This window comes from Melopsittacus undulatus, chromosome 12 (assembly GCF_012275295.1).
Source record: "Melopsittacus undulatus isolate bMelUnd1 chromosome 12, bMelUnd1.mat.Z, whole genome shotgun sequence".
NCBI classification, from domain to species: domain Eukaryota; kingdom Metazoa; phylum Chordata; class Aves; order Psittaciformes; family Psittaculidae; genus Melopsittacus; species Melopsittacus undulatus.
Genome location: NC_047538.1, coordinates 12278489 through 12305659, shown reverse-complemented (window position 1 = coordinate 12305659; position 27171 = coordinate 12278489). Strand labels below are relative to the sequence as shown.

General features: G+C 45.0%; 2 protein-coding genes across 5 annotated transcripts; one reads left to right on the top strand and one right to left on the bottom strand.

The window, feature by feature from the left end:
* The first annotated feature begins 1883 nt into the window (after positions 1-1883).
* Positions 1884-27171, top strand: C12H12orf43 (chromosome 12 C12orf43 homolog). 4 transcript variants are annotated; one of them, XR_004550192.1, is made up of 8 exons: positions 1897-2044; positions 2470-2521; positions 3292-3390; positions 4061-4134; positions 4443-4533; positions 4913-5281; positions 25112-25227; positions 25869-27171. XR_004550192.1 is itself a non-coding variant. In XM_034068535.1 (6 exons), the coding sequence occupies exons 1-6, from the start codon at positions 1903-1905 to the stop codon at positions 5256-5258; spliced, it is 804 nt and encodes a 267-aa protein (XP_033924426.1). In that variant the 5' UTR covers positions 1884-1902; the 3' UTR covers positions 5259-5986. The 4 variants fall into 4 exon arrangements, 1 of the variants encoding a protein (XP_033924426.1); XR_004550190.1 differs by having other exon boundaries at positions 4913-5647; positions 25869-27168; XR_004550191.1 differs by lacking the exons at positions 25112-25227; positions 25869-27171 and adding an exon at positions 5995-6764 and having other exon boundaries at positions 4913-5647.
* On the bottom strand, positions 7655-23646 carry HNF1A (HNF1 homeobox A). Its single transcript, XM_005147805.2, has 10 exons — positions 23179-23646; positions 16088-16287; positions 14553-14739; positions 13999-14234; positions 13037-13194; positions 11126-11327; positions 9635-9826; positions 9253-9374; positions 8816-8957; positions 7655-8246 (listed from the first exon to the last, which is right to left on the bottom strand). Exons 1-10 carry the CDS (start codon positions 23502-23504, stop codon positions 8119-8121), a joined length of 1893 nt encoding a protein of 630 aa, XP_005147862.2. The 5' UTR covers positions 23505-23646; the 3' UTR covers positions 7655-8118.

Below are 27171 nucleotides of genomic sequence, written 5' to 3'. Positions count from 1 at the left end.
TGTCTGGGTGTCATAGGGTAACTAAAGCAATCTGAAGAGAGATACTGCCATAACAGCATAGCCAGGGAATATTGGCACTGTCCAGTGACAACTGTAACATTTATTTCTTCAGTGTAGATGGTAGCCTATGACTACTCAGAGTTAGAAAAACACGGTGCCCTGGTTGCCAGTTCATTCTCATAGTGTGCATGAGGATAAATCACTTAGATTGATTCACTTTCTCATCATCTAAGTCATTCGATTGTCAAACATAATGTTGATATTTATGGTACACACAACCTCTCTCCTAAAATTCTTACAGAAGTCATAAATATATCAGGAATCCAAGTCCTTGATCCTCTTATCAGTATTTTTCTCATCAATACTCCTGGATTTACTTGTATCTTTCAATCCAATGGTATCTTAATTCAGGATTAAATTACATCTGGGAAAACCCTTGGAATTTCTACATGACAGAGTTCCTATCTGGCCTTTTGCCTTTGTTCAGCAAGAGCCATTTCAAAGAGCTTCTGTTCATTTCCCTGCTCTGTTTTCAGTACCACACCAGAAAGGTGGGAGACCATACAGCTATTTCTGGTAGGTGACATGCATTCATCTGTTCCTTTCTGGATCCTGTTTCTGGGAGCTGCCATACTTCAGAGCAGGCCCACACTGAACTTTGCCTGATCTGCTCGAGCAGAACAAGCTTTGAAGCATCTGGTGCTTGACATCTGTGAAGACAAATAGTCAAACTGAAACATGGTCACAGTCTGCTGCACAAATCCATGCCTCTGACAGCCAGTTAGAAGGAGATGGCCGGAAGAGTCAAGCCAAGATGCAAGATCCACCAAGGGAAGCTGGGTAGGAGTCCTAAAGAGAATATCCTTTATGCAGCCTTCAGAAATTAAACATTTAATGTCTTTTTGGATTGGATAATGCCAATCTGTTATCCTTGGAACTTGTCATTCCAAATGTACGTATGAAGCAGTTGCAGAAGGCACCAGCAGAGGAGATGCACGTTTTCTTTCCTCTGCCAGCGGTGATGGAATTTGATGCCTTTTGTCTGATACATTTTACATATTTAATGAATCTTGTGGGTCTGGTATATTTTCTCACTTGCTACAGCCGATGGGTCCCATCTTGTCTTATGCTTAGAAGATCTGTGTGCTGTCCACAACATCAGAATGTCAGTTTGAGGGCTGACACTATTTCTGGAGCAGTGAAATCTCAGAGATGACACACAAAGCGCTGAGAATTTTATTACAGTTGTTCGATCTTTCTACATCCTGAGTCTTTAATGCCAAGCCTTCTCTCTTTCTCTGCGCATACAAAAGCACTACAGGCTCTCTGGTTTCACTGGTGTGTATTTCACTGTCTTTGTGTGAGCTGTTAAAGCTGAGAAACATGAAGCTGTTCTCCCGTGCGGCACACGTGGAAGGAGGCTGCTCAGCACCGGATGGATGCCTCAACGAGCCGCGGCTGCCTGCAGCACATCCACATCGGCCGCACCGCTCTTCCCAGTAGCACAAGCCCAGAGAACGGGCAATGGGACACAGCAGCCGGGCCGCCCGGCTCTCCTCGCTGTGCTGGGGTTTCTCAGCACCGGCTGCCCCGGGGGGGTACAAACACTGAGCCTAAACACTGCTTTTTCACGGAATCCCACGTTCCTGCGGACGACACCCGGCTGCTGGCGGTGCCTTCCATTCCCAGGTTCCTGGGGTTGGGAAGACCTGGCCTGCAGCCCACAGAGCTTTCCTGTGAGCGCAGCCTTCTCGAGGCCTGCTTTACAAGCAAGTGCAGCTGCCGCTCTCCCCGGGGCCGCAGACATCTTGTCGGAGGCGACTCCGATGGACTACAGCCTCCAGCGTGCCCCGCGGCCAGACTACGGCACCCAGCGTGCTCCGCGGCCGTCGCGCCTTCAAGATGGCGGCGCCCAGGGGTGGCTCGGGCTCGGACACAGATTCGGACAGCAGCGGCGAGGCGGCGGCGGCGGCGCGGTTCCGGGAGGCCGCCTGGGACTGCGCTGCGCAGGCGGCGGCGTCGGTGCGGGCGGAGCCGCGCGGTGGTGAGGGATGGCGGCCAGCGGAGCTCTGCTGTCCCGCCGGCGTGTCCTGCCCCCCTTCCCTTCCCCGCCTGTCAGCGCCGGGCCGCTCCGCAGCTCCGCCTGCCCTGGGGTTGTCCCGGGGGAGCAGTGCTCAAGTGGGGCACCTCTGCTGCGGTGCCGATACCGCCAGCGCACAAGGGAGCCTAGAACGGCCCTCAAAAGGGGGCCCAAGCCGGCCCGCGGCCTCCTGCCGGGCCAGAGCCCCAGCCCCTTCCCGGCAAGATGCCTGCTGCAGACTGGCCGGTGGGAAGTTTCCATTTCCATCGTAACTGATTTACCACAGTGTTTTACAGCAGTGATTTCTGTGCTATGAAACGTGCCAGAAAGGGGTTAAAGAGGTCTTGGCCCCTGCTCTTTTAAACTTGCCTTTACTTCTTCTTTGCCAGGTGGCTTTAAAAGGGATCGGTTACAGAGACAGCCTGCTCAGCCTAGCCTAAGGTATTTTTACTCCTGCTTTCAGGCTTATGTTTCACTGCAGAAAAGGTTCATCTGTGTTGTATTTGTGCTTCTTACAGTTAACACCTTGGGATACTTAGTGCTCTTTTGGGAATTAGTCCAACCAGAATCTGAAATTGTGCTTGAATCTTAATAGTTAATAGCAGGGGAATACAGAACTGCTGTCAGTTACAGCATTAGTTCCAGCTGTCAGAAATCTCCCAACTCTGCAAGCATCCCATGGAGGAATTAGAACAGTTACAGATACAAAAAAATTATTTTCTTTGAGAAACATTGCATTTGTAAAGGCAAGCACTCATCAGCTGGAAAGTAGCCACTAAACCAGGAGCCTTGGAATGGAGGTGCTGCTGTCCTAATTCAGTAGCACTTCTGTAAGCTCAGTTTCAAAGGCTGTCAGCCAGGCAGCTCAACAAAGCCCAGGAGCGAGTTCATGGTTGTATGAATTATGGCAACATACACAGGAACTGCATGCAAGAGAAGGTATTTCCTGATATGATTTATTTGCTTTTGTTGGTTTTTTCGATGAGAAGAGTCATCCAACTGTGATAGAGATGGGCAAATAATGTTTAGTTCTCTTGGATACTGACCTGTTACTACTGAGCTACTTCCCATCTTTCTTAGAAGCCTCCTTTATTACATATGAATTAATTACTAGAGGGTAGGAAATTTCCCATCCCTTATCTCCTGTTTGGGTGAGTGCACCAGATGTTCTTTGCCTTGAAGGAGATAATCGTTATTCTTACGTTAAACAGGCATGAGTTGAATGGTCATGAAGAGGATGGAAATGAGCTACAGACAACACCAGAGTTCAGAGCACATGTAGCAAAGAAACTGGGAGCAATGCTAGACAGGTATTGGCATGTGACATTGATCAGCCATGATCTGTGGACCAACTACACTGATGGTTTTGTGTGCTAAACCCAGGAAACTTCAAAGATCTGAGTGCAGCCTGGATATTGAGGAGAAACTCTCTTATTTGCTTCTTAATTCTTGTATTTAATGCAAATTTCCAATATTCTGTGCACTAACCTGACCCATGTGCTGCGCCTCCCTGGTAGAAGACTCCCACTGCCTGTCTCTGTTTGCCTCTGCAGTGAGTGTGTTGTAGAGAGGAAAAGGAAGAATTTGGATGCCTTAGTATTTGCATCATGTAAAGGCTGGTGTGAGAATCTTCAGTATATTCTTATGACCTAAACCAATCCCTCAGTCAGGGTTGTGCTGGCACAATGCCTCAGACTGGGCTGCCACTGTCCTTACTGTGTCAGCATTGGCCTGGAGAAGTAGAATCCCTGGTGTTTAATGTTGGCTTTAAAAACGCTCTTAAGTCATTCCTGTGGCATGTGTTGCTCAGGAGAGAAGGAATGATCTGCCCTGAGAGCATGGAGGTGGGACAGCTTCATTTCCTAATTAAAAAGTAAGATGTTGTGTAACATCTTCCTATAGGCCTGTTTCCTGGAAATACCCAACTTTAGCTCAGTTTGCACAAACCTGTCCAAGGCCTGACTGGGGTTTTCTCTTTAGTTTCATCACTGTCCTGAAGGACCAGTCAGGACCCTCACAAACGTCTGGGCAACAGTCTGACTCTGCAGATGATGGTGAGTTTAGTCACAGCTATTGTGGCTGTTTTGTGACATTGTTAGTTAAATAAGTGAGACAGATCCTGTCCATTGGTGGTTGTACACACATCTGCCTAATAAGCATTTGCAATAGGATTCCTGTTGATGTTTGTGTTACTTTGAAGCTCTGATCTCTGTGCCCTACATCCTCCCAGATAGTCCCAAATAATTGCTGTCAAATGCTATAGCATTACAATAACAGCAGTGAGGCTTCCCAGGGAGATTGCTGATGATTGCTTTCACTTCTGTTTTATATCATGGCTAAAATTTCCCTTTACATATTGTAGGGTTTCGCCTCTTCTCCTCCTCTGTCCCAGGAGACTGTGGGAAATCAGAGCCTTGCCCTGCAGCAAGGAGGAGACAGCCATCTAGCTCCAGGTGAGGTGATATCAGCTCCTTTGCTCCTGAAGTACAATTGCAGCCCACATTTCAGAGGCAGCTGGGACTCTCACAAGAGAATAGGAAGCTGAAGAGCTTGAGAAGTGTGTATTTGACTCCTCCATTTGACTAGGGCAGATTCTTTTTGTTTGTTTTTTTCAGTGCTGGAGAACTAGAAGTGTTTGTGGGGCATGTCCTTTCCCCTCCTAGTATGTGTAAAGAACATGTCAGCCTTCAAACTGGTTCAATGATAACTGTAGCTATCGGAGTCCCAGAGCAACTGGTTGTTTATCAGGTGTTCTCAGATTATTCTGTCTGCTTTGGTTGAATTCAAGGCAAAAGTTTAATGTAACTTCCTTTCATTTTGCTGCCTTTCCAGTGAGATGGACAGTGACCAAGAGTGGCAAAGGTACCAAGAGGCTGCTGTGTCAGCCACAGACATTATGAAGCAAAGTGCTTTTCCTGTGCTGTGCCGGGATTCCAGCCAGGATCAGAGTGGGGGTTATGTAGAGCACAGCCGGAAAAAAAAGAAGAAGAAGAAGAAAATGAAAATCAGGGGAGAGAACAATATTCAAGAGACAATAATAGACCCAGCAGAGTGTGATCAGATCTGCAAAGATTTGCCACAGTTGGTGTCTGCAAATGAGAGACAGGACTGCAGTCACCCAGAGAACTCTGTGTTGCCAGGAGCTGTGAAGAAGAAAAAGAAGAGAAAGAAAGAATGAGGCTTTTGCTCTGGAAGCAGCAGGTGAATGTGATGGATGAAGGATGCTGGGAAAAACCCCTGACAACAAGAGTTGCTGCAGATGAGGGAAAATGAATTGGCAAAGGTTCTGCTCTAAAAGTTCAGTGGCCTGAGAGTCTAATTGAGTAACTTCCTATGTGGCTGGTATCCCTTGGAGAAGGGAACATTGTTCTCTTTGCACAGCAGTTACCTATGCTGCTGCTTATGCAGAACTAGTGTAAAAGGATTCAGTACTGCACACAGACTTGTGTGACAGAGAGCTATAATCATAGCTGCATCCCTCCTGGTCTGTTCCTTCACATGATGAAATCAAACCTTGTGTCCTGGAGAAATCAAATGATGAATTGAATTTGGTTTACATAGCAACAGGTGATCAACTCCTTTTTCTTTTTGCCCCCTCCTAGATGCTTGCTAAGAACAGCTCCAGCCTCTGGGAGACTCATTTATCAGAAACATCCTATCACATATCAGGGCCCCCTTATTTTCTTTCCTGTGATCATCATAATAATCTGTTGTTGAAACCTGCCATGTCACTAATCCTTCTGTAATCTGCACCCCTCCGAGGTGCCCTGCCTATGAGCAGAGTGTGCAGTGAACTTACTTCGCCTATAGAAGTAGTTCTCTTCCAGTTGTGTCTGTTGAAATGTCTTTTCATGTATATTTTTTTTCATGGCATTTGTTATTAAATTCTAATACATTATTACTTAATTTGGCAGGTTTTGCACAATAATGGCTTTCTTGCTGTATTCAGATGGCTCCCCTAGTGGAGACAAAGGTGGCTGAAGGCGCTTCTGTAGTTGCTTGGTGATCAATGCTATGAAAATGCTGTAGGAAGGACGTAAGCCTAAGTTAAAAGTCACCGTGTTTCAGTCTTTATTTTAGCTGATTATGACTTCTGTCTGTCTGAAATGCAGTGGGGTTTGGTAGTGTTGAGTATGGTTCTTAGTGTGTTTATCCTTCAGTTCTGGTATTTCACGAAATGACCTGCTATTGGATAAATACACTTCTGCTTTTAAGATTGGTGGGTTTCAGTAACTCAAACTTGCTGGCCCTATTCAGGAGACCAGAAAACCAGATTGGAGAAACTGAAATAGAAGTTGCTCTTTGAGCATAGGAAAACCCAAGATGTTTTCTTTCCTACTGTAAGATTCTTACTGTTTTTTTTACTCAAGAAAACACAGTTGGCATCCAAAAATGGCAAAGCTAAGTAGAAAATTGGCTTGTAATCTAACTGAATGTGCCAGCAGAAGTCACTTGCCTTGTGGGCAGTTAAAACATCAGTATACTGAAGCTACCACCTGGGTTTTTAAATACATAGTGGTCTAAACATTACCTTTTGACTTGCTTTATGATTATTTTTAAGTTAACTGGAAGTTTCCTGTATTTGCAACTGATGTGCGTGGGAGACTAAGAAATGATTCTAGGATGAAATTCATCATACTCTAGTTACTGAAAGGAGTCTTTGATGGCTGATGATATCTGGAAGAGGTTGTTATCAATAATAACTGTAATGGACAGCTGCAGTGTTGAGATTTCCAGGTATGATACCTGAAGAGATCACTGCTGGGCTTTTTCTGTGGAAATTCTCTTAACCTTTTAAGAGTCTTGAGCCCATTCTGGTCGTGAGGGCTTTCATCCATTTTACAGTTGAAACTGGTTTGGTCACAAAGACAGAAACATTATTTGAGGTTTTTGTTTATGTCTGGCTAGTCACGTGTTAATGATGTGAACATTGAGAGTAAATAGAGAAGAATCATTAGAAGAGGAATTATACAAGTAGATCTATAGGGCTAAAACCCTTAACTTAGTGTGAGTAAGACTCTTAAACCCCATGGTAATTATTTGCATATCAAGAGCTACGGAATTTAGGCCACAGAGAAGCCAAGAATGAGCTGTATTCTTTAAAGTGACGCTGACATCTCTATAGAGAACAAGGAATCAGTGCTCTTTGTGGAGCATTTGGACATGAATGCAGTGTCAGGAACTGGTGGGGAATGCCACCCTTGGCTCATTCAGCAAGACACACGAGAGCCCATATGGGTAATGCAAAGAACTCGAATCTCCTTGCTGCTGTTAAACTTTAATTTCTGCATTTAAAACAAAGCAGAGCTATATCGAAAACAACCAAGCCATTTCCACTAGGATAGCATGATTTTAGAGCAGGTCATTTTTAACTGAGAATGTTTGGTATTTCTGTAGTTAATTAAAGGATTTGTAGCTTGTACTCAGTGATCCAATACTGACACGTTTGTGCCAAGCCATTCCTGAGCCTTTTTCATTATGATTTTCATTGCAATGTCAGGAACCAGACTCTCTCACTCTTGCCTCCAAGATACTCTTATTTCTCATAGTTCCCATTGGTGCTTCCTTAGAGAATCCCTTCTTTGGCAACTCAGCTTTGCTCTTTCCTGCATGGCTTAGGCTGGTATTGGCAGGTTTGTACAGATCCAGCTTGATGGAGGCTGAGCACAATGAAAGTCCCATCCATGCTCTGGCATTTTTGCCATATTGCATTCAAATCCGTGTCTTGAATCCTTCTGGGGCAGGATGTCTGGTCATTTTAGGTTGGCTGTTGGAGTTGGATTCGCTCGTTTTTCTGGGAGGCAGTGGATTTTAGTGCCAGCATCATCTTTCCATAGCTTCTGTCTTGACCCTGAGACATCTTCTCTTATGGAGGCAGCTGAATAAGTGATTTATATGAGGCAGTACGGGCTGGAGGTCAGCTGAGTGCAGCAGCCTTTCCTTCCTGTGGAAGGTTGTGATGACAGTGATGGCAAACACAGTTGGAGCTGGACCTGACAGGTTGGTCCTGGCAGTCACTCTTGAGCTAGTTGTCATGATTACTGAGTGGAGGATGCCATCTGTGTGGAGATGAAGGTCTCGATGACATTGTGAGTGGATGGCAGCAGCTGGCTGTGGCTGTCGGTGGAGTCAGAGCTTTGGTACAGCACCAGGCTGCTGGAGGACGCTGTCAAAGGCACAGGGAGAAGTTAAGTTCAGATTCTCACTGCAGTCTCCTTATCATGTTTCCAGCGTGACTGAACTCTCCTGGCATAGGGACATAACTCCTGTTCTGTGTGCTGTTATGTACCTAGCTTCAGTCCACAGCTAGCCTGAAAATACTAAGGACAACAGCCTTCAGGGAGCCCAGTGTTGAGCATTCTAGATAATTGTTCATGCCCTCATTCTTCTTTTAGAACTGGGAAGCTCCAACTGGAGTCTCCATGAGAGGTTCTTGGGCTTTTCAGCCCTAAAAACTGCCCACAAGACTGGATGTTCAAGGACACTGATTTTGTCAATATATTTGAGGTTAGTTTCCTTTCTAGATTTTGAGGAAGGATCCCATTTCCACACTGGTCTTACACAGACTGCGCTCTGGATCTTTACCTTGTACCAGCATTCACACACCCCCAAGACACTGTTAGAGCCCTCTAAGAGAATCATGAACCCCAGTTACCTTTTTCTAACTGGATTTTTACAGTGTTGGCAAAAGAAGCTAGGCAATATGTGTGTTAAGACAGTGGCTGCTGCTCTTACCAGCAGGGCTGGAGGTGAGGCGAGGGCCTGGCTGAAGGTGCTGGATGGTTGTGTCTTGATTCTGTAAATGTATTGTTGGAGCCTGTGACACTGGTGTGTGCATCCCAGACTCTGTGTGGGTCTCCGACTCGGGTGTGAATGCCTAGAGAAAAGGAAGTTAAGTGCCCAGCTTCTACATCTGTTCTAACAAGCGGGAGAGGAGAGTGAGCAGGTGCTGTTTCCAAGGAGATTAAATCCTCCTTGGTGATGCAGTGAAGGGCTTACTCTAATGCCTTCAGTATCACTGCTGATACCAGCAAGATGAGGAGATAAGAAAGATTACCCCACTGGGTTTGCATAGACCACACACCCGAAACATCTCTGGCAAGCAAGGAGCTGCCTGCAGACTGGTACAATTCTAAGGTGGGAGAGCGAAGTCATGTGCTAAAGGCTGTTACCTGTTTGGTTGGTGTCAGGTTAGTCAGGGCGCTGAGATTGGCTGTATCTGTTATCACCATGGTTTGTGGCAAGAGGCCTGTATGTGTGTATTGGGCCACTTCAGACTTGGGGCCGTAGAGAGCTGTGCATGAAAGAAAACAAGATCACGTGGATGCTGGAGCTTTTCATGAGGCTTGTTTGCCTGAGTTGTTCTCATGCATGTGGACCTGCTCTTTTGTCTCCGAAACAGAGGGAGTGGAGGGACAGGGAGATAGAAAAATGTCATCATTAGAGCAACAATAATAGAAGGGGAAGGTGGAGTGCTGCAAGCCCAAGGACCCTGCAAATGCCTAGAACAGAGAATTTTGTTGCGTGCTTGAGCAGATGAGCTCACATTCTTACCGTGAGGGTTCTGTATCTGGGCCATGGTAGCCATGAAGGGGCTCTGGTTGATGTGGCTCTGGACTTGCTGCATGAGGGGCTGCTGGTAGGATGGGTGCAGCTGCTGGGAGAACTGGACGGGCTGCAGGGTAGTGAGGCTGCTCCCCATGCTGTTTATTACAGGTACACTCTGGGGCTGGGTTGAGGCCAGGCCTGAAAAACAAGGACTGATGACAATAGCATCACACACTGTGGGAGGAGTGTGGCAAGGGAGGGTAATCTGAAGTAGTCACTGTGGCAGCCCTATTGTCACAGAATGATTTCAGATCCTGCTTTTCAGGTGTTCTGTTTGTTATCTGTGATTAAGAACAGATTTCATGTGTCTGAAAACAGAGTGGGAGTGTGCGAAATGTACAATGCAGACAGGCACAATAAAACCACCTCTGATTTCCAGTGTTTGTTCCTGTACACATCCTTGTGTACCAGTATAGGTCACTTTTACCAGTTTAGTGGTAACTTGATAGGGAGTTCCATTGGGGATACCTTGCTCAGAAGTAAATTGATAGCATCATCTCAATATCAGTTCATTTTATTCTCTTTATGAAGCTGTTGGCAACAGAGAACACTATGCTGTAGCTGTCCTGGCATGTGGAATGGAGTTTAAACTCACTTTATTTGGTCTGCCCAATTAATGGAATTTGGACCAGTGAGAAAGAGGTAGAAGGGTTCACACATTACTGCTTATTTCCCACAACTGTCCAGACCCTGTTCCTGTAAATCAGCACATCTCTACAGCACTGAGGCTTTTCCACCCTGTGGGAATCTCCAGTTTTTCCTTTCTTGCACAGAATTAGAATCTATATAATAATTTTGGGTATAAATGAGGATATGGAAATAAATTCACAGCTGCCACCTTGGCATCCAAGAAGGCCTCTTTCTTCCTGGGAAGAAAGAGGAGAGTATACATTTTATTTGGCTTTATCTAACGAGATGTGCTTTGGCAGTAGACTTGTCTTGGAATGAAAGAAATCTCCTACAGGTCCAGAAAAGCTGTCGTAGTGAAAAAATAGAATTAAAAAGATAAGAGTAATTAATGCTGTGGATTCCAAAGGCATGCACTGCTCTTTGCAGGAAGTACAACAGGATGCTTTGTCTTTCAAGCATGATGAACATGCTTCAATTCTTGTAGTTCTAAGGAAGTATTACATTTATATTTGGGAAGATGCAGAGCAGCAAAACAGAACATTGACATAGGAGTAAACTGCAAAAGTCCCACACGGGTTTGTGTGTAACTTAATTCTAACATGAATAAGGAACATCTGTCCTTTAATTCCGTTGGTACTTGCAAGTAGTGCTGCTGAAGAGCCTTAGTGTTTGTGACAATTACCCCAGGTGCACATCGATGCCAGCTTAGTGGCTTTGTCTCTGACAATGAGGCAGGTAATTCTGTAAATTAGAGGTGGCTCTTTATTTGAACCCTGATAAGCAGAGGCATTGCAGAACACTACTCACCTATCACCAGTGTTGAGGCACCTGTGTTGGTGAACGCTGGTGCTAGGGATGAGGTCTCGCCAGCTCCAATTGCCATAACACCCGGCAGTGATGCCATGATCAGGTTCTGAGTTTGCTGGCTCAGAGGATGTGGATTTTGCTCTAGGCTGTGCAGGGCAGTCAGGGTGCTGACAGGAGGGAGAGTTCCTCCGGGAGCTGAGACCTGTGTGAAAGGGGAACCATAGAAATGCCATCAAGCAGCAGGCTGGGTCCCAAAGCTGCAGTAAATGTCCTTCTCTCTCTGCCTTCCTGCCCTGACCACTTGTGAATTAGAAACACTTCACATTTGCTTGCCTGCAGTCTCCCTGTGCTCATCAGTTAACTAGCAAAAGTCAGCTGTTGGAATACTAAGAGTAAGTCCTTGCTGATTTAATTCTTTCACAGTTAAGAATGGGAAGGGTTTTACAAACAAGATCTAGATTTGTCCCCCTGCATTCTCTATAGGGTAAGTTTTCTTCTGTTTTATAACCGAGGGTAGAGGCTGATGCTCAAATGAAAAGGCTCAGGTAATTTTCCATGGTAATTTGTAATTCTGCGCAGAGTTCAGCACAGAATCCAGGAGTTCTTTCCTTGTTCACCTTTTCCTCTGAGAAATGCCTGTAATTTTCCTTTCCCACAACAAGTGTTTCAGTGGGCAGGGAGCTTCCAGGCTGAGATTTGAGAGGAGTTGCTGAAAAGTTTCCTTGGACTTTTTTGGCATGCAGGAAGTTCTTCAGGCCACATTACCTGGCAGCTCCCTGCTGTTAGAGAGGAAGAGTACCTGTTAGATACCACAGGACTGTTCTGTGCTTGTGCGTTTTGCTGATTCAGTCTGTCCTTGAGTCACTGAGTAATTTAACTTGACTGTTTTCTCAGCCTCCAAAATAAACCATGTAACCCATGTCTGCACTTTAATGGGATTTTGAGTTTGCAAGGCCTTTGAGAGACCTGTAGTTGTAGTTCTGTGGAACAGCAGAAAACATTCTGATAATTTGGTTGATAGAGAAAGGGCAGTGCTTTATTTTATACTTTTTTTTTCTCTCAGACAAAAATCTTTAAGAAATCTTTAGTGAGGACCAACAGCTTAAGCAGTGGAACAAGTCACCTTGGTACCAATGTTGGAACACAGCTGTAGAAGATTTTCAGCATCTCATGAAAGACTTTTTACTTTTGTTGTCTTCAGGAAGAGACCAGAAAGCCATCAAAGTGAGTGACTGATGAGACTTAAATCATATTAATTTAGAGTGAACTTAACTTTACCTCAGGTCACTATACACTAATGCTGACTTCTACCATTTCCCTGTAAGCAAGGGAATGTGCGCAAACTGAAAATGATCACTCATGTAGATTCTAGTGCTTCATTGCTTATTATGTGGGAAAAGGTGTAGTCAAATCTCAAAAGGAAACTTGCTTTGGAAGACAGATTGCTACAGTCTAGATATCCAGAACATGTGCTGTGTACAGGCTGTTTGGCTTAATCTTTGCAGGTAAGATAGATGAAAGTACAGGTCTCTGTTTTGTTAATTCCTTTGGTGTTTGGTCAACTGTCTTGAGACGTGTAGAGTTCAAATGAGAGCTGGAGATGAGAATCTCACTGAGGAAAGGAGAACAGGGTCTCCTGGGAAGAAGGAAATTACAACCTACCTTGAGCTCTGTTTTGATTGATCATAAGGAAATGGCTATACTTGTCCTGTGCTCTAATGCCTGCCCTCACCAGCATCTCGGGCCTGCTTGTGTTACATGGTCAGTGCAAAGTGGCTATGTAATATTCTCTATATGAAGGTGATTTTAAGAGTATTTTAGGAAAAACTACTTCTAAATAGTCCATATTGTGACCACAGGCAGAGGACCTGAGGTCTTCCAGGCAACAGAACTTAAATATACATCACTTACCAGCTTAGTGTCTGTGCTCAGTAGGTTCTGGCTGGGCTCCAGTCCAGGGGGAGAAACCTGATGAAGGATGGTTTGGGTGGTCACCATGGAGCTGTTCACATGGTGGTTGCTGCTGGAGGACTCTGCCTCACTGGCTGGCTGCTGGTTGTACCTCACTCCTGCATCACAACAGGAGGGAAAACGGTTGTCACAAATGAGAAACTGAGAAACATTGGCAAGTGCAAAAATCAGTTTCTTTTGCAGGCTTTTGCCTTTAGATGCTTGAGGCAGAGACAAGGTGGGTAATAGGGGAACCAGGAGAACAGGCATTCTTACCACCATGCCCTGGTTTTTCTCTGTAATTTGGCACAACTGCTTCCTCAGATACTGACTTTAAGGTAATGGCTGTGTGTGCTGCAGGGAACAAGCAGGGTTAACTAGAAAACACCCTTCTGGATGCTGGCATAGAGAGGAGAGCCTCAGTGAGATACCTCTTCCCAGGATGAGAGCAATTACCAGCTCTGGCCTAAGAAGCTGAAAAAGCTCCGATCATTTTGGATGGAGAACAATCTTTCCTGATACCTGAGAACTCAGTCACAGTCTGATGGTGCTTTGTATGTATGGGAAAGAATAAGGGGTCCAAATGTGTGTGAAAGAATACAGAGCTGACTTGAGACTACAGCCAGTGCATGATGCAGTGAAAGGAGATTACTGCCTGCCAGCTGGGAGTGCAGGATGGCACAGAGTAAGTGAGGAGATTTGGCTGAGTTTTGTTACTTAACTTTGTCACCCTTGCTAATCTAGCTGCTCTGCTCACTGAGAGACGTGGTCTCTCTGTCACCAATGTTTTTCCCTTGTTGCAAGTCTGCTTTTTCTATCTGTAGATTCACCTCCTAAAAGGGTGGACTTGGGAGATAGTTTTGGTGACTTGAGTTTGGGTAGGTTCACCTGTTCCTCTTTCACATCTTCTGCTTGTTTCTTACCGTGAACCTTGGTGGGTGAGAGAGCTGATGGTGGCTGGAGGGAGGAGTTGTGAGGAGTCAGAGGGGCAGCAGAGGTGGGCTGTGGTCCACTGAAGGTGTCCATGGCCAGCTTGTGTCGGAAAGCCTCCTCCTTCCTGCGGTTGGCAAACCAGTTGTAAACTCTGACCTCTGTCACCAGGTTTGAGCCCAGTCCCTGGGCCTGAGAAGGGGAAACACCTCTCTGAATACACTCTGCTCTGTTGAGGAAAAGCACAAGAAGAGTCTTGCTGAGCCAGGCTTAGCCAGAGAGACAGAGTAAGTGCGCAGCACCAAAGTGGCTGTGGTCTGGCACACTGTGCGGAAGGAGCCTGCCAGGTATAGCAACACAATGAGGCATTACTGATCCTTTGTGGACAGTGAATGCTTGGCTGTAGCATTTCATTCGGATGTGGCTGGTGTCAGTGGTGAAATCCACAGCTGTACCGTTAGCCTGCCTCTCATAGGCACTAGCAAATGCTAAGATGAGAAAGGGCCTGCTGTGCCTCTCCTTCTCAAAGCCAGACACTCATCTTTACCTGTTGCATTCTTCCACCAGTGCCTCTCTCTCTTCTTTGCTGGGGTTTTTCTGCCTCTCGTAGGCTTGGAACAGGATCTGTTGTGAAGCAGGACCCCATTTAAAGCGGTTTCTTCTTCCCTTCTTGGTGGGCAGGTCATCTCCCATGGGCTCCTCTGTCAGGATCCCCTGCCCAGCATGTGTGAATTCTGCAGGCACAAAGGGACAAGGGAATTTGCTATCTGGAAGTGTTTCCAAGAGTTTAATCTATTTGGGTACCTGTCAGGCCCAAGGAAGCTTATCCTTGAAAAACTTCTCATTCAAGATGGAGGGTTAAATTGAAATGGGGTGGAAATAAAGTTCCATCATCTGCTAAAACTGCTAAGATGTTCCTAGCAGGCCATTTACCCATCCTTTCTCTTGCATGCATTGCATTTCTGCTCACATCTTGGAATAGTGAAGGCAAATGCAGCTGAGTTTAGAGTAAGCATAGTTGTAGAATTGTTTAGGTTGGCCAATACCTTCAAGATCAAGCCCAACCATTAACTCAGCACTGCCAAGTCCACTACTAAACCATGTCCCTAAGTACCACATCTACATGTCATTTTCTTCAGGCTAAACAACCCCAGTTCTCTCCGCCAGTCCTCATAAGAGGGCTTGTCCTCTAGACCTTTCACCAGCTTTGCTGCCCTTCTTTGGACACACTCCAGCAGCTCAACATCCTTGCAGTAAGGGGCCCAAAACACAGTATTTGAGGTGCAGCATCACCAGTACAGGGTCACCTCCCTGGCCCTGCTGCCCACACTGTTTCTGATACGAGCCAGGGTGCTTCTGGCCTTCTTAGCCAGCACAAGCTGGCTCACATTCAGATGGATGTTGACCAACACCCACAGGTCCTTTTCCTCCTGACAGCTTCCCAGCCAAAATTCCCCAACCCCAGGTAGTGTTGCATTGGGTTGTCATGACCCATGACTGTAGTCCTGCTTCCAAAGCCATCCAAAAGCCAAATGTCTCAAGTTTACTTGCACGCCACCACTACAAAGTTAAGAAAGATTCCAGACAGGCTCATGAGTATAGAAATGCATGCTGCAGGGATGGGTCCCAGTGGGTGCCTGTAAGGAAGGGGCTTAGAAGGCATGAGGTGGTGGCCCACAGTGGTTTTTGACAGTGAATATAGCAGCCTGCTGCTTTCTGCAGCTAGAGCAACTGTTGCTGTAGCTGAAGTTGCAGAAGCTTAGTTCTTGGGCAGAAATTGTCTCTCATTTGTCCACTGCACTGCTTTAGTCTGAAGATGGGTGTAGAACTCTAATAGCAAATAGAGAGTATTAGTTTGCTTCTCTTAAGCCAAATGGTGGCTGGGGTGGGTGATTGCAGGCTGCTTGATGAAGGAGTGGTTTTGGTTCACCTCACCACTGAACACTGATCTAGGATTCTCCAATCTTCCTGCTAAAAGTGTCTTTCCATTTTTCCTTGACGAAAATAGGGAGTAAGGATTAGCAAGGGAGAGCAGAGGCCTTTATGAAGCTGAGACAGGAGAGCAGTTGTTGCCATACTTACGCTGGGCCACCTCTCGCTGCTTGCGGACGTACCAGGTGTAGAGGGCTGCCCTTTTTTGGGTCTTCATGGGAGTGCCCTTGTTGAGGTGTTGTGAGAGGTGAGACTGGTTCAGACCAGTAGTGTCCACCACCTCACGCTGAGGGATGTTGTGCTGCTGGAGGTAGGATTTCACCATCTTTGCTACTCGCCAGGGGTCCTCTCTGGAAGGAGCAGAAAACAGAGAGATCTAAGACCTGCTCTTGGCAAACCTGGGTTCCAAGGAAGTGTGCTATTACCTCCTGAGATGCACCTTGCATGTCAGTCATCACCACTGCATTTGGTGAGGTCAGAGTGTTGAGTGGCTGTGTAAGGGAAAGCTGCTCCTCAGTGTGGTACTTTGTGCAGTTTTGACTCTGCATTCAGGGTAAAAACTGCATGGTATTAGAGATGAAGTGCAAAAGAGATAGCACTAGCTTCCTTTAAACTGTCTCTGTAGATACCTGGATCTCACCTTCGAAGTGGGCTCTGGTTATAGAGGAAATTTCCCAGTACATGAGCATAGTATGTGCTGTCTGTGCTTATTTGTATGTGGGCTCTTGGGTTGTTCTGTCTAGGCAGTTACCATCTGTAAATGAGAGAAAGTGCTGAGCAGTGACATGGGCACTGAATGGATCTCTCTGCTGGAAAGTAATGTGAATATAAAGCACTTCTGCTGCTAATGAGAAATGGTACGAGGAGGGAAGTGATGCTGCATTTCAGTATTCAGCTGGATATTTTTTGAGTAGAGATGTCTTTTGCAGAATTGACCACACTCTTCCATTTCCCTACATGACTTTTCTTCTCTATCCCTCTTTCTTCAAAGCACAGGTGCTTTAAAGTACACCTAAAGGCAGATTTACTTAATTTTCCAAGACAGATTCGTTGTGATATGAGGCTGAACCCAGCTCATGCCCTGATTCTGGTCCAGGTTGGGTTGTCTTGCAGTGATTCAGGAAAAGAAAACAGGTTCTCATTATACTGTGACGTGACAGCTACGTATGCATATGTACACACCAGGCTGTCCAGGATTATGTTCTTGCATATCTGTTATGTTACTCAAACACACTGATTCACATCTAGAATCACTCGTAACTGATAAATACAATAAAGAACAACAGGCAAACCATCAATTCCTACAGTTGCTGCCCTCCTTTGAGGTAGCAGCTTAGGGAGAAGACCCTGCTCATGAAACTTGAGGAGCTGATCTGATTTGGGATTTCACAGTAAATATGAATCTCTGCTTTTTAGGATCTCTGATTAGAGTATCCATGAAGGTTCCTAAGGAATACAGAGAAAACACAACCGACTTTATTTGTGTGTATTGATTTTGCCAGAGCTGAAAATCCCAGTAAAACTAAAGATGTGAAACCCGACAGTCTAGATCTAAACAGTGCAGGAGCCTCTCTACCTAAAAGCCTCTGGTTCACTTTTACCAAAAAGCATCCTTCTGTGCTTTCTGTGTGAAATGTCTGGTGGAAGTGGTTTGCATGCTGTAGGAATACACACATCCAACACCAGCATCAAAGGAGCAGTGGGGCAAAAGAAGATAGTTGGGGTTGTGCAGAAACTGTCATAGGAACATAGAGGTCTGAGCAACAAGTGCCAACTGTACAGGCAACGGCTGTACTGCTCGTTGCTTTGTTGACTCAGGAGGTTAGTGGAGGCTGGAAAGTGATAAGGAGGACAAAGTCCACACCTGTTCTCTCAGTACAAACACCCTTATCTCTGTTCCCCTGCTGCTGTCTCCCAGTGCCTGGATAGTCCAAGGAGCAAGCTCTGCTGCAGTTAAAGTGTGACAGAAATGGTGTCAGTTACAGCCTTCTGAAGAACCTGCCTGCTTAAAATAGGAACACTTGTTCCTTTTTTATGGTGGGATGCTTGTTATAGAAGCTTCTATGTTCCAGCTTCTTCTCTTAACCATCTTGCTCTTTCAAAAGCTTCAAATTAGCTGAACTTACAAAAGCTTATCTTTCCTTGCTGTGGTGGTGTTCTTTTTTCTTCTCCTGCTGTACAAACCAAGGACCAATCTCCCCACTTTGTATTTGTGACAGCCGAGCCAACACCTGCATCCTGAATTCATTACACAAGTCCCTATACAAAGGAGAAAAGGCTCTGACTTGGAATCTCTGGTCTCTTAGGTTTGATTTCTGGCTCAGATGGGAAGAGGAAGGACTGTGTTGCCACTGATGGAAACCTCTGCTACATGTTGATTTCCTTCCTGCACCCCAGTCATGAGTTACTTTTATCTCCCCTGTTGAGATCCTCACTTCTTTGTGGCAGGAAGTATTTATGAGTCTGTTCTCACAATGGTTAAAGCCCTGTGTTTTTTTCGTCTTCTTCTGAGACAAAGCAGGGAGCTTTGTGAGGCAAAAGAGTGCAGGGGGACCTTAGTACAGCATGATTTCATAAGACAGTTGTATGGCATCCTAGCTACTCTGTACATAAGCAAAGCACAGGCTGCAATATCTATGTGGCAATTCCTTTAGGCTCAAGGCTACATCATTGTACAAGTGATGGCAGCTGGTCAGCTGAGCCCTTGCCTGAACTATTGCCCACATACCTAGTTCCACCTGCAGAGCTTTCACCGTTGATTAAGACATCACAAGTTGAAACCTTCGCTCTTCTGCTGGAGGTGAGACTGTGACTGGCTGTCAGAGGGCAGGATTTCACCCTAAACCTGGTTTCCCTGTATGTAGTTGCACTAAAATCTCAATTGGTTCAGTGAGTCAGAACTGTGGAAGTGGATCTGCATTGCTCAAACTCTCCTCTATCTCCAAGCCAGTTCTCTACCTGCTGGCTTCCCTTTCCCCCCACATGCAAGCTGCCTCCCCACTCCTTTCTTGTTCTCCAGGGTCTAATACCTGCCTCCAAATTCTTGTCACACTGTTAGTTTTAAACTCTTCCTAAGTCTTGTTCTCCTGTTGTCAGTTGCCTATTGCCATCTGAGTGTAACCCCTCTCCCTGGCTCATCTCAACCACAGGGGCCTGGGTCCTCTTTCCAGACCAGCTTCCCATTTTCTTAGTCCTGAGGTCACTTTTTAAGGGCGTTTTCACCTCCCTTTTGTTACCTGAACAATAAGTAACCCAGGTAGTTAGTTATAAACTCAAAGGGAACAAGAGGCTGGTTGATAATTTATAGCAACATCTCAAATTTAAATGGAAAGTAAATATCAAGTTGTTAGCATTAAAGAAAACCCATTCCAGAGGGCTGGAGATGTAACATTCAGGGGACCTTCTCCCTCCTTTACTCTCCCTGACTTTTCCCTTTTTCTTTGTTCCTTTCTTTTCCCTCCTCTTCCTCATTCTCTCTGCTTCTCCTTTTCTTCTTCTCTGTTTTCACATTCTCAGGCAAGAGAAACCTTCATTTCCCTGAGGTGGGTTCTGAATTGCTGCTTTGGACCAGACCTTGCTTAAGCAGAGGTTCAGGGTACTCAGGACCATCCTCTGGCCCTTTCGTGTGGAGCCTGCTAGACAACCCTCACTGATGGCAGTGCACAGCTTGGAACCGGGCTAGGCAGAGAGCAGGCAAGGTAAGACCATCCCATCAGGGCTCTTTTCTGTTGAACTTGGCCTGGTTTGCCTCATCTTGCTTTATATGTGGAAATGAAAGGGGTGTGGCAGCTTCATCTCCAGATTCCCCAACTAGAGCCATTCTAAGGGCAGGAAAAGACGGAACCTTTATCATTTTATCTTTTGTTTTCTTTTTTTTCCTCATGGAATATGTGCTTTTATCCCTGCCTCCAGGGGAAGTCTATTGCTTATCTCAATTTCTCTCTTTCCTAATGGAATTTCACCCCTTGCCCTACAGGTGGATTGCTGCTCTGCCTCTCTCCATTTGCTGTACCTGTGATAGTGTGATCTGTCCCTTCCCCCAGGGTAGCCTCTCTCTCGGGAATATCAGGGGATTACTCCACACAGCTCTATCTCCCAAATGAGTTATTCTTTATCATAAGTGCAATTTGTTTTCTGTGTGGAGTGATAGGGAAAGAATATTTTTATTCAAAGTGTAAGTCTATGGAAGATCAGTGGGACAGATTGAAGGGCAGCATGAAATGTGAATTCCTCACTAGAGAAACTTTTGTCTGAACTACCTTTGGCATTGTTTTGTTCTGTAGGGACAAACTCTAACCAATCCCCACAGGTTCATCCCGTCATGAGGATGTATCTTCTCTACATCCTGTTTTACACAGCTTTGACCAGTGCTTTCCACGCTGTGGTTTCAACTTCAGCAGTCCTGCAAGGACATACTTGATCTCTTGGTGTTGTCATTTTTTGTCTTCCCAGCTCCTGGAAAGCCTGTCAATGGACACTTTCCTAATTCTACCTTGTAAGCAATGGCTGCAGTTACCACAAAGACTTTCTTGTATCACTAATAGCTGCCCACAGGTCAATCTCTTGAGTTAAAATGTGGTTTACAGCATTAGATCATGAACTGTTAATAATGCCAAAAGAGGCTTCTGCCTGAGGGTAAAAGTGCTTCCATTTGGTTTCTGGATTTGGAATCCTTGTGTAGATTCTGAAATAGCTTATAAGTATTGAATATTTACTGGGAATCCCTATGCATGGAGATTCTTGCCTGCCTTCCTTTTATCTGTAAACTGTTCTGCCTGCCTTACAGTGCTTACAGTACTGTTCTAAGGACATTACCTCTGGGCATCTCTAATGGAAAGGTTTGTTCTTAAGAAACAGACAAAGTTTATTAGTAGGTAACAAGTGCTTACAAGTTATCGAACCCTGATAGTGGATCAGATGCTTTGAATAGGCTCTCAGACATGCAGCTGCTCTGTTTTAATATTTGACTAGAAATTTTAATTCTGTCAGTACAGATTTCCTACTGTTCTTATTTTACCTTGACTAATTTTGATCTATTACAATCCTCCATAAGTATATTCATAGCTTTTTGCTGAAACTGAGGCCTCTGGCCCCTTCAGACTGTCCCCAGCTGCAGAAGTGAATTGCTCTATCCTGTGATACGGGGGACTGAGGAAAGACAACTCTGTTTCAGTCTAAAGCTTTGCAATTAAGACCCAATATAAGGCTTTGGAGATCCTTATTCTTACCCAGTCCTCTCTGTGCTATCTTAGGGTTTTAGATAGGTCATAGAATCTCTCTGTACCTCAGTTCCCATTTGTAAAATGGGAATGCCACTCAAGTGGCCGTATAGAGAGAGATGTGAGACTGTTCATCAGAAAGCATTACTATCACAGGTTTGCAAGAGAGGTAAGACTGTTGTGGTGAGGCTGGTTGTAAGCACAGGAAAGACTGGCTGCAAGCTCCTAAAAAGGCAGGGAGGATCAGAAACCAGGATTCATGCTGGTGAGGGTGGCAGGAAGGAATTCCCTTCATCCACATAATCTGTTCTTAGATCACAGCAGATGGCACTTTAATCCTGCTTCACCCATTCATTACAAAGCCAGGTGCTGCTCTTCACCTTCCATGGCTTCCTTAGTGGAGAGATACCTGATAAACCATCAGAAGTTAATGATCAAAAAGCTTATCAGGGTCTTTTCATCTATAAATTTATAAGACAAAAGAGAAATAATAAAGCCACTGGATAATTAGTAACTAGCCAGGGCCCGCCCGGTGCCACTGGGCTCAAACTACCCCAAGACCTGAACGCAGACTCAGGAAGATGAGAAGGAGACAAGGATGAGAGGAAGAAAAAGAGGGGAAGGGAGAGAGAGAATTAGCCAAGAAGAAAACAAAATGGGAGGAACAGCAGTGGAGACAAAAGCAAAGAGAGAAAGGAAACATGTAAAAAGAACGGAGAAGTCGTAAAGAGAACAGAGGAGCCTAAAAGATGTGATACATCTGGGAGCAGGGAAGAGGTGAGACACGTACTGGGCCAGAAGGAAGATGGAAATTTTGGGAATGTTTTTCCCACCCAGGTAAGAGCTGATCCAGTGGATTTTTCCTCTCTTGGGTACTACTGAAAAGTCATCAACCCCAGGCTGCCAGGACGCTTTCTTCTCCTAAGTGCTTACAGTGAATGCTAACTCTTCATGCTGTTTGTACAGCTCTGGCCTTTTGTGGTGGGGTTTGATGTTTGCTTCTTATTGTTACATTTTCTGTTAACTTCCTTTGCACGTGCAAGGGAGTGGTCAGCGCAGATCCTAAGTGCAGGATGTTACTGCGTGGTGGTGTCTTCAGCTCGTCATGTCAGAGTACCCACAAAACAGACGGGCAAGGATCTGGTTCTGTTGTGATAGATGGGTTGGATGGACCTGATCCTTGCTTGAACAAACCTCTTAGGTCACCCATAGGAATTGGATCTTAGCAAGAATCCCAAATGGGAATCCTGGTGAATGTTTTTCCGAGCCTGTTGTGAGGCTTATGGGTTCAGGCTTATTGTGTTTTGATCTCAGAAATGCTTGGATGCAAAGGAAAATTTGCATGGCAGTAAAACCTGTCATTGTTGCTGTGGATGTACTTTGGAGTTGTGACAGGCTGCGGATAGCAGAAGCAGAGTGTTCTGCTTGGGTTTTAACCTCTGCATGTATTTGGTGTGTGCTCTTTCTACAAGACAAATCCCCACTGAAGTCAGGAGAGCTTTGCACTCACTTGAATGACAAGAACAAGTTCTCTTGATTTGTCTTTGGCCAATAATCTATTGCAAAAACTAATGAAATAAACAGTATTAATTTCATTAAATAGAGCAGGGAAACATCACAACTTGACTTCACTGTACATACTCAGGCAAATATAGCCCCAGTTAAGAGTGACCTTTCCTAATGGAATCCTCTTAAAAATATAAATCCTAAAACCTACCATTCAGTCAGAGAGATGCAAGTTATTCAGGCCTCAGACTATTCTGAAGCCTGATGATATAAGCACATCAAATACGCATTCAGGCTCCAGGGCTCCTTTCATGCATTTAAAGTGAGATGAAAGGAAAGTTTGAGTATTTATAAAGAATGGGGGGGTGTTGTGAGTCCCGGCAGGGATGAAGACTGCTTCCATGCAGCTAGATCAACTTGTGAATGCAAGGGACATTGAGCGCAAGGGGAAAGGAAAAGAGATTTAGAGGCATAGTGTAAGAAAACAGCAAAGAGGAGCAGCAAATCTGTCCTTACTGTAATAGTCTTTCCACCACAGCCTTCTGGTGAGCAGCCTCCTCAGGGCTCAAGTTTTCCAGCTCCTTCATTATTGGAGGGGTAAATTCCTCCCCGTCATCAGAGGTTTCATCTTCCGATAACCTGGACTCCCCCATTCCATTGGGGATGTCGGGACAGGGTTCCCCTTTCTCTGTCTGGAGAGCATTGATAGCGCGTTGACTTTCACTCTGGAGCGCGTAGGGTTCCACTTCGCTCAGCGCCTTGATGAGGGTCTCCTTGGTTAGTCCCGACTCCAGCAGTGCTCCCAGCAGCTCCACTTGAAGATGACTCAGCTTCGAGACCATGGTCTTCAGGCTGGTGTCCCTTGGATTTGAATTTCAGGTGATCCTGCTTCCAGCTTCCCTACACCATGTTCCCGAGGTGACGCGCCTGACTGTCAGGAGAGTGGGCACAGCGCAGCCTCCCGCCTCTACACCCCCCAAAAAAACCCAAAATACAAAATGGAGCCACTTCAGACCCCCCACAACTGTCCTGAGCCAGTGCTGATAAAGGGACCCTTGGCTATCTGTTTACATTGGAGCAATGTAAATTCTCCAAGGTTCATATTTATCTGTGTACTTAGCAAGTTACTGAACTTTGGACTTCAGCACTGCTGCAGCAGTTCACAAAGTACAGAGGGAGAGAGAAAGGGGGAGGGGGAAAGGGAGGGAAGCAGCAGAGAGAAGGAGAGGAAAATGAAGGGATGGAAGGTTGGCAGCATGGAAAAGTAAGCTATGGAAAGAAAAGGAGGAAAATGAGGATGGAGAAATGTGACTTATTTGTGGGCCCATTAGTTTTAGGGAAGGAAGGAGATGGTGTGCCCAAAAGGAAAATGTGCTTTTGACTGCATGTGGTTCAAGTGAAGGTGCTGCCCTTGGAAGATGGTAGAGCCCGCTCTAGCAAGGGTGAGGATCAGCCAGTCTCAGCCCCTGCCAAAGGCTTTGGGCTGAGAGAAAGCCTCCCTGGCAGCTTCATTGGCCTCTGTGCATCCCCCCAGCACAGAAGTGTGACCACTGCATCTATGTGAATATTCCCAAGACTCAGAGGATGTTGCAAAGCTCCAGGTGAATCCTGTTGCAGAACATCAAGGGTTAAATGACTTTTTCACTTCTGGCTTTGGCTTGCTGGGTATCTTGATATGCAAATACAAGTACCTCGATTATAACTTGCTGTGTTTATTGCTCAGGTGATGAGCAGAAGCAGTGTACCCACATAATGTGGGGGATTACAGGACTTGCCCCACTGAGCTTATGATTCAGGCATCTGATAAGGAATAGTGTTGGTTCATCCTGAAAGTCCCTGCCCTGCTTCTTCTGAGGAGTGCTCTGGCCATGCTTGTGGTTCCCATTTATTATCTACCTCCATCCCTTCTTGATACCAGCCCTGCTCTAAGGTTCTGCTCCCACCTTTGGCTTGCTACCTCAGCTGGAGTTGTTTAGTGCAGTTCTCGGGGAGTCCTTACGACTAAATTGTCTTTTCTGAATTTTCTTTGTCTGTCTGAAAATATATGAGTAAGTTTATCCAATTTGAGTGGCTACATTAGAGAATAACTCGATGTGCACATGTGGACTGGACACACAAGCATCTCGTGCAAATGATTCCTGTTCTTTTAAAGCTGTTGTCTCAGTAGAGGTTTCCTATCCCTCTCAATACACACCCATCAAGCCTAAACTAAGAGCAGTAGGACTGTCCCCAAACTGGGTAATGTCTCAAGACAATGCTGCAGAGTGACCTTGGCCCCTGTTTTCCCTTTGTGGGCACCACTAGCCATGCTCCAGGCTCCTGTGACAACATGCTAAGTCAGCAGCTGGAGGACAAAGCTTCTTTGCAAACTGGACCCCTTCCTCCCTCCAGGCACAGCAAGCTGGCCCCTCCAAGCAGGGCTGTTGTTAACTGTTAGCTTTCATTTCAGGTGGTGTCCGAGTACCAGCTCACCTCCCTGCAGTGAGTTCAAAAAGGCTCGTATGGATCCAGAAGACTTTGTGTGGCTAAAAAGAACATTTTGGAGTCCATGTACAAATATTTAATGTAAGAAGTTTTCATGTGAACACTCATTGAGCTTCTAAAGATGGGTTTTGAGTATTTAAAGAATGGTGAGGGGTTTTTTTTTGGCATTCCTGTCAATGTTTTGATTCCATTTCCATGCATTTTAATTTTTTATTACAGTTTTTCTCATCTCTCCACCCAGGTAGACACACCAACATTACTGGCTGATAACACTAATTGTCAGTTGTAATTGCACTTTCCAACCATGACAATAGAGTTTCTGCATGGTACGTCCTTATAATTCAAGGACTTTGCAAACAGAACAGATAGTGGGGCTCCTGCAATATGTGACAGAGGAGATTCTGTCATACTGTGTTGTTTGTTTCTGCCTATCTTTGATATGCTGATTTCTTTTACCTAAACTAAGATGGAAGATATTACCACTGCTCTTGTCCAAAAGATTGTCAAATCTATGTCCTGTAAGAATATATAATATACCTGTGGAATGCTTGAGGGGGTGTGGACACAGACTATTAAGTTTAGACAAAGAACAGTGATATTTGCCAATGGAAACTGTAAAGAAAAGAAAACATAGCAACAAATGATCTATCTGTATTGTGTGGTTTCAAGGATTCCTTATGCTCCCAGAAGTCCTGATGCAGTTATTTTTGTTTGCCTTGAAGACCTTCAGCTGTGGAGGCTTTTAGAACAGCCTGTCTTGAAACCAGTGAACTTTGAAGTCTATAAAACCAGAAACCAACATCTGTTTGTATGCTAGGACCTCACTGAATGTTACAACTGGATGCCATATGGAAAATCCTTACCTGAATATGGAAGCCTTTCAAATACTGAGGAGGAGGTAAATATTCTCTATCACTTTATCCTAAAAGGCTTTCTGGTCTATTAGAAGTGTCCATTTTAAACTGGAGGAGCCTGGACAATTAACAAAACAAGCAAACTTCCACGCATCCGTCTTTACATTCACTGTAACCTGCCAGATTGTGCTAGTGAATTATTCAGCACTCCAGTTAAGTATTTCAGATTCTTCAGTGCAGGAAAAGCAGTGAGCTTTTCAGTGTTTCTTAAATGTTAGAAGTTGCTAGTGGTCAGACTGAAGGAGATTCCTGTTGTGAATTAGCCAGCACCCCTGCTTTATACCCTTGCATTAAGGATTGCAATATCATATTTACCAGTTTATTACAAATGCCATGATGTGCCGTTTTGAGTAAATAAGAATAGCAGAGGCCAAGGAAGGAAACTTTTTAAAGAGAACTTTAAAAAGATAGGGCATAGTCCCAGTAGTAGAGCATGAACTAAATTGTGCAGTGCCATAATCCAGACAACATTCTCCTGTAACTGAATTGTACTCAGGGATTTTGCCTTGAGGATGACTATTAGAAAGAAGAGGTTTTCCTTTTGCTATCCCCATTTTCACCTTTCACCAGTGATCAGTATATGTTGATTTCCTTAATTGCAACGATTTGCTTGGCCATGACTCTATTCTCAAGTCACCATGACTAATGTGATAACTGTAATTGTGATAGGGGAAACTTTTGAAGACAGCTGCTTGTTTTCCCCACGTTTGCAGTGTCTGGCTTTGTGTTTTTAACCCTGCAGAATTACTTGGTTTTCCTTAGTGTAGTTAATATGGTGGTTTAGGCCCCTCAAAGTCAGTGCTTCACTGGCAAGACAGGAACAGCTTTACACCACTATAACCTGGTCAGCTTAATAGCAAGCTCACTAGCAATGTTACATTAAAAAACCGTATGGATGCAGATTGGAGGAATATATCCATCAGTAATCACAAGAAATCTGATTTTGATTTTATTTTAAAGGCAATTTCAATAAAGATTATTTAAACATTTTCAACTACTTTGCGTTCTCTTGCACACACTTTAATACAACTGCTATGGTTTTCTTCTCCTGCAGTAGCAGACTGATAACATTGTGTGACAGCTATCATATAAAACTTGGTTCCTGGCATTC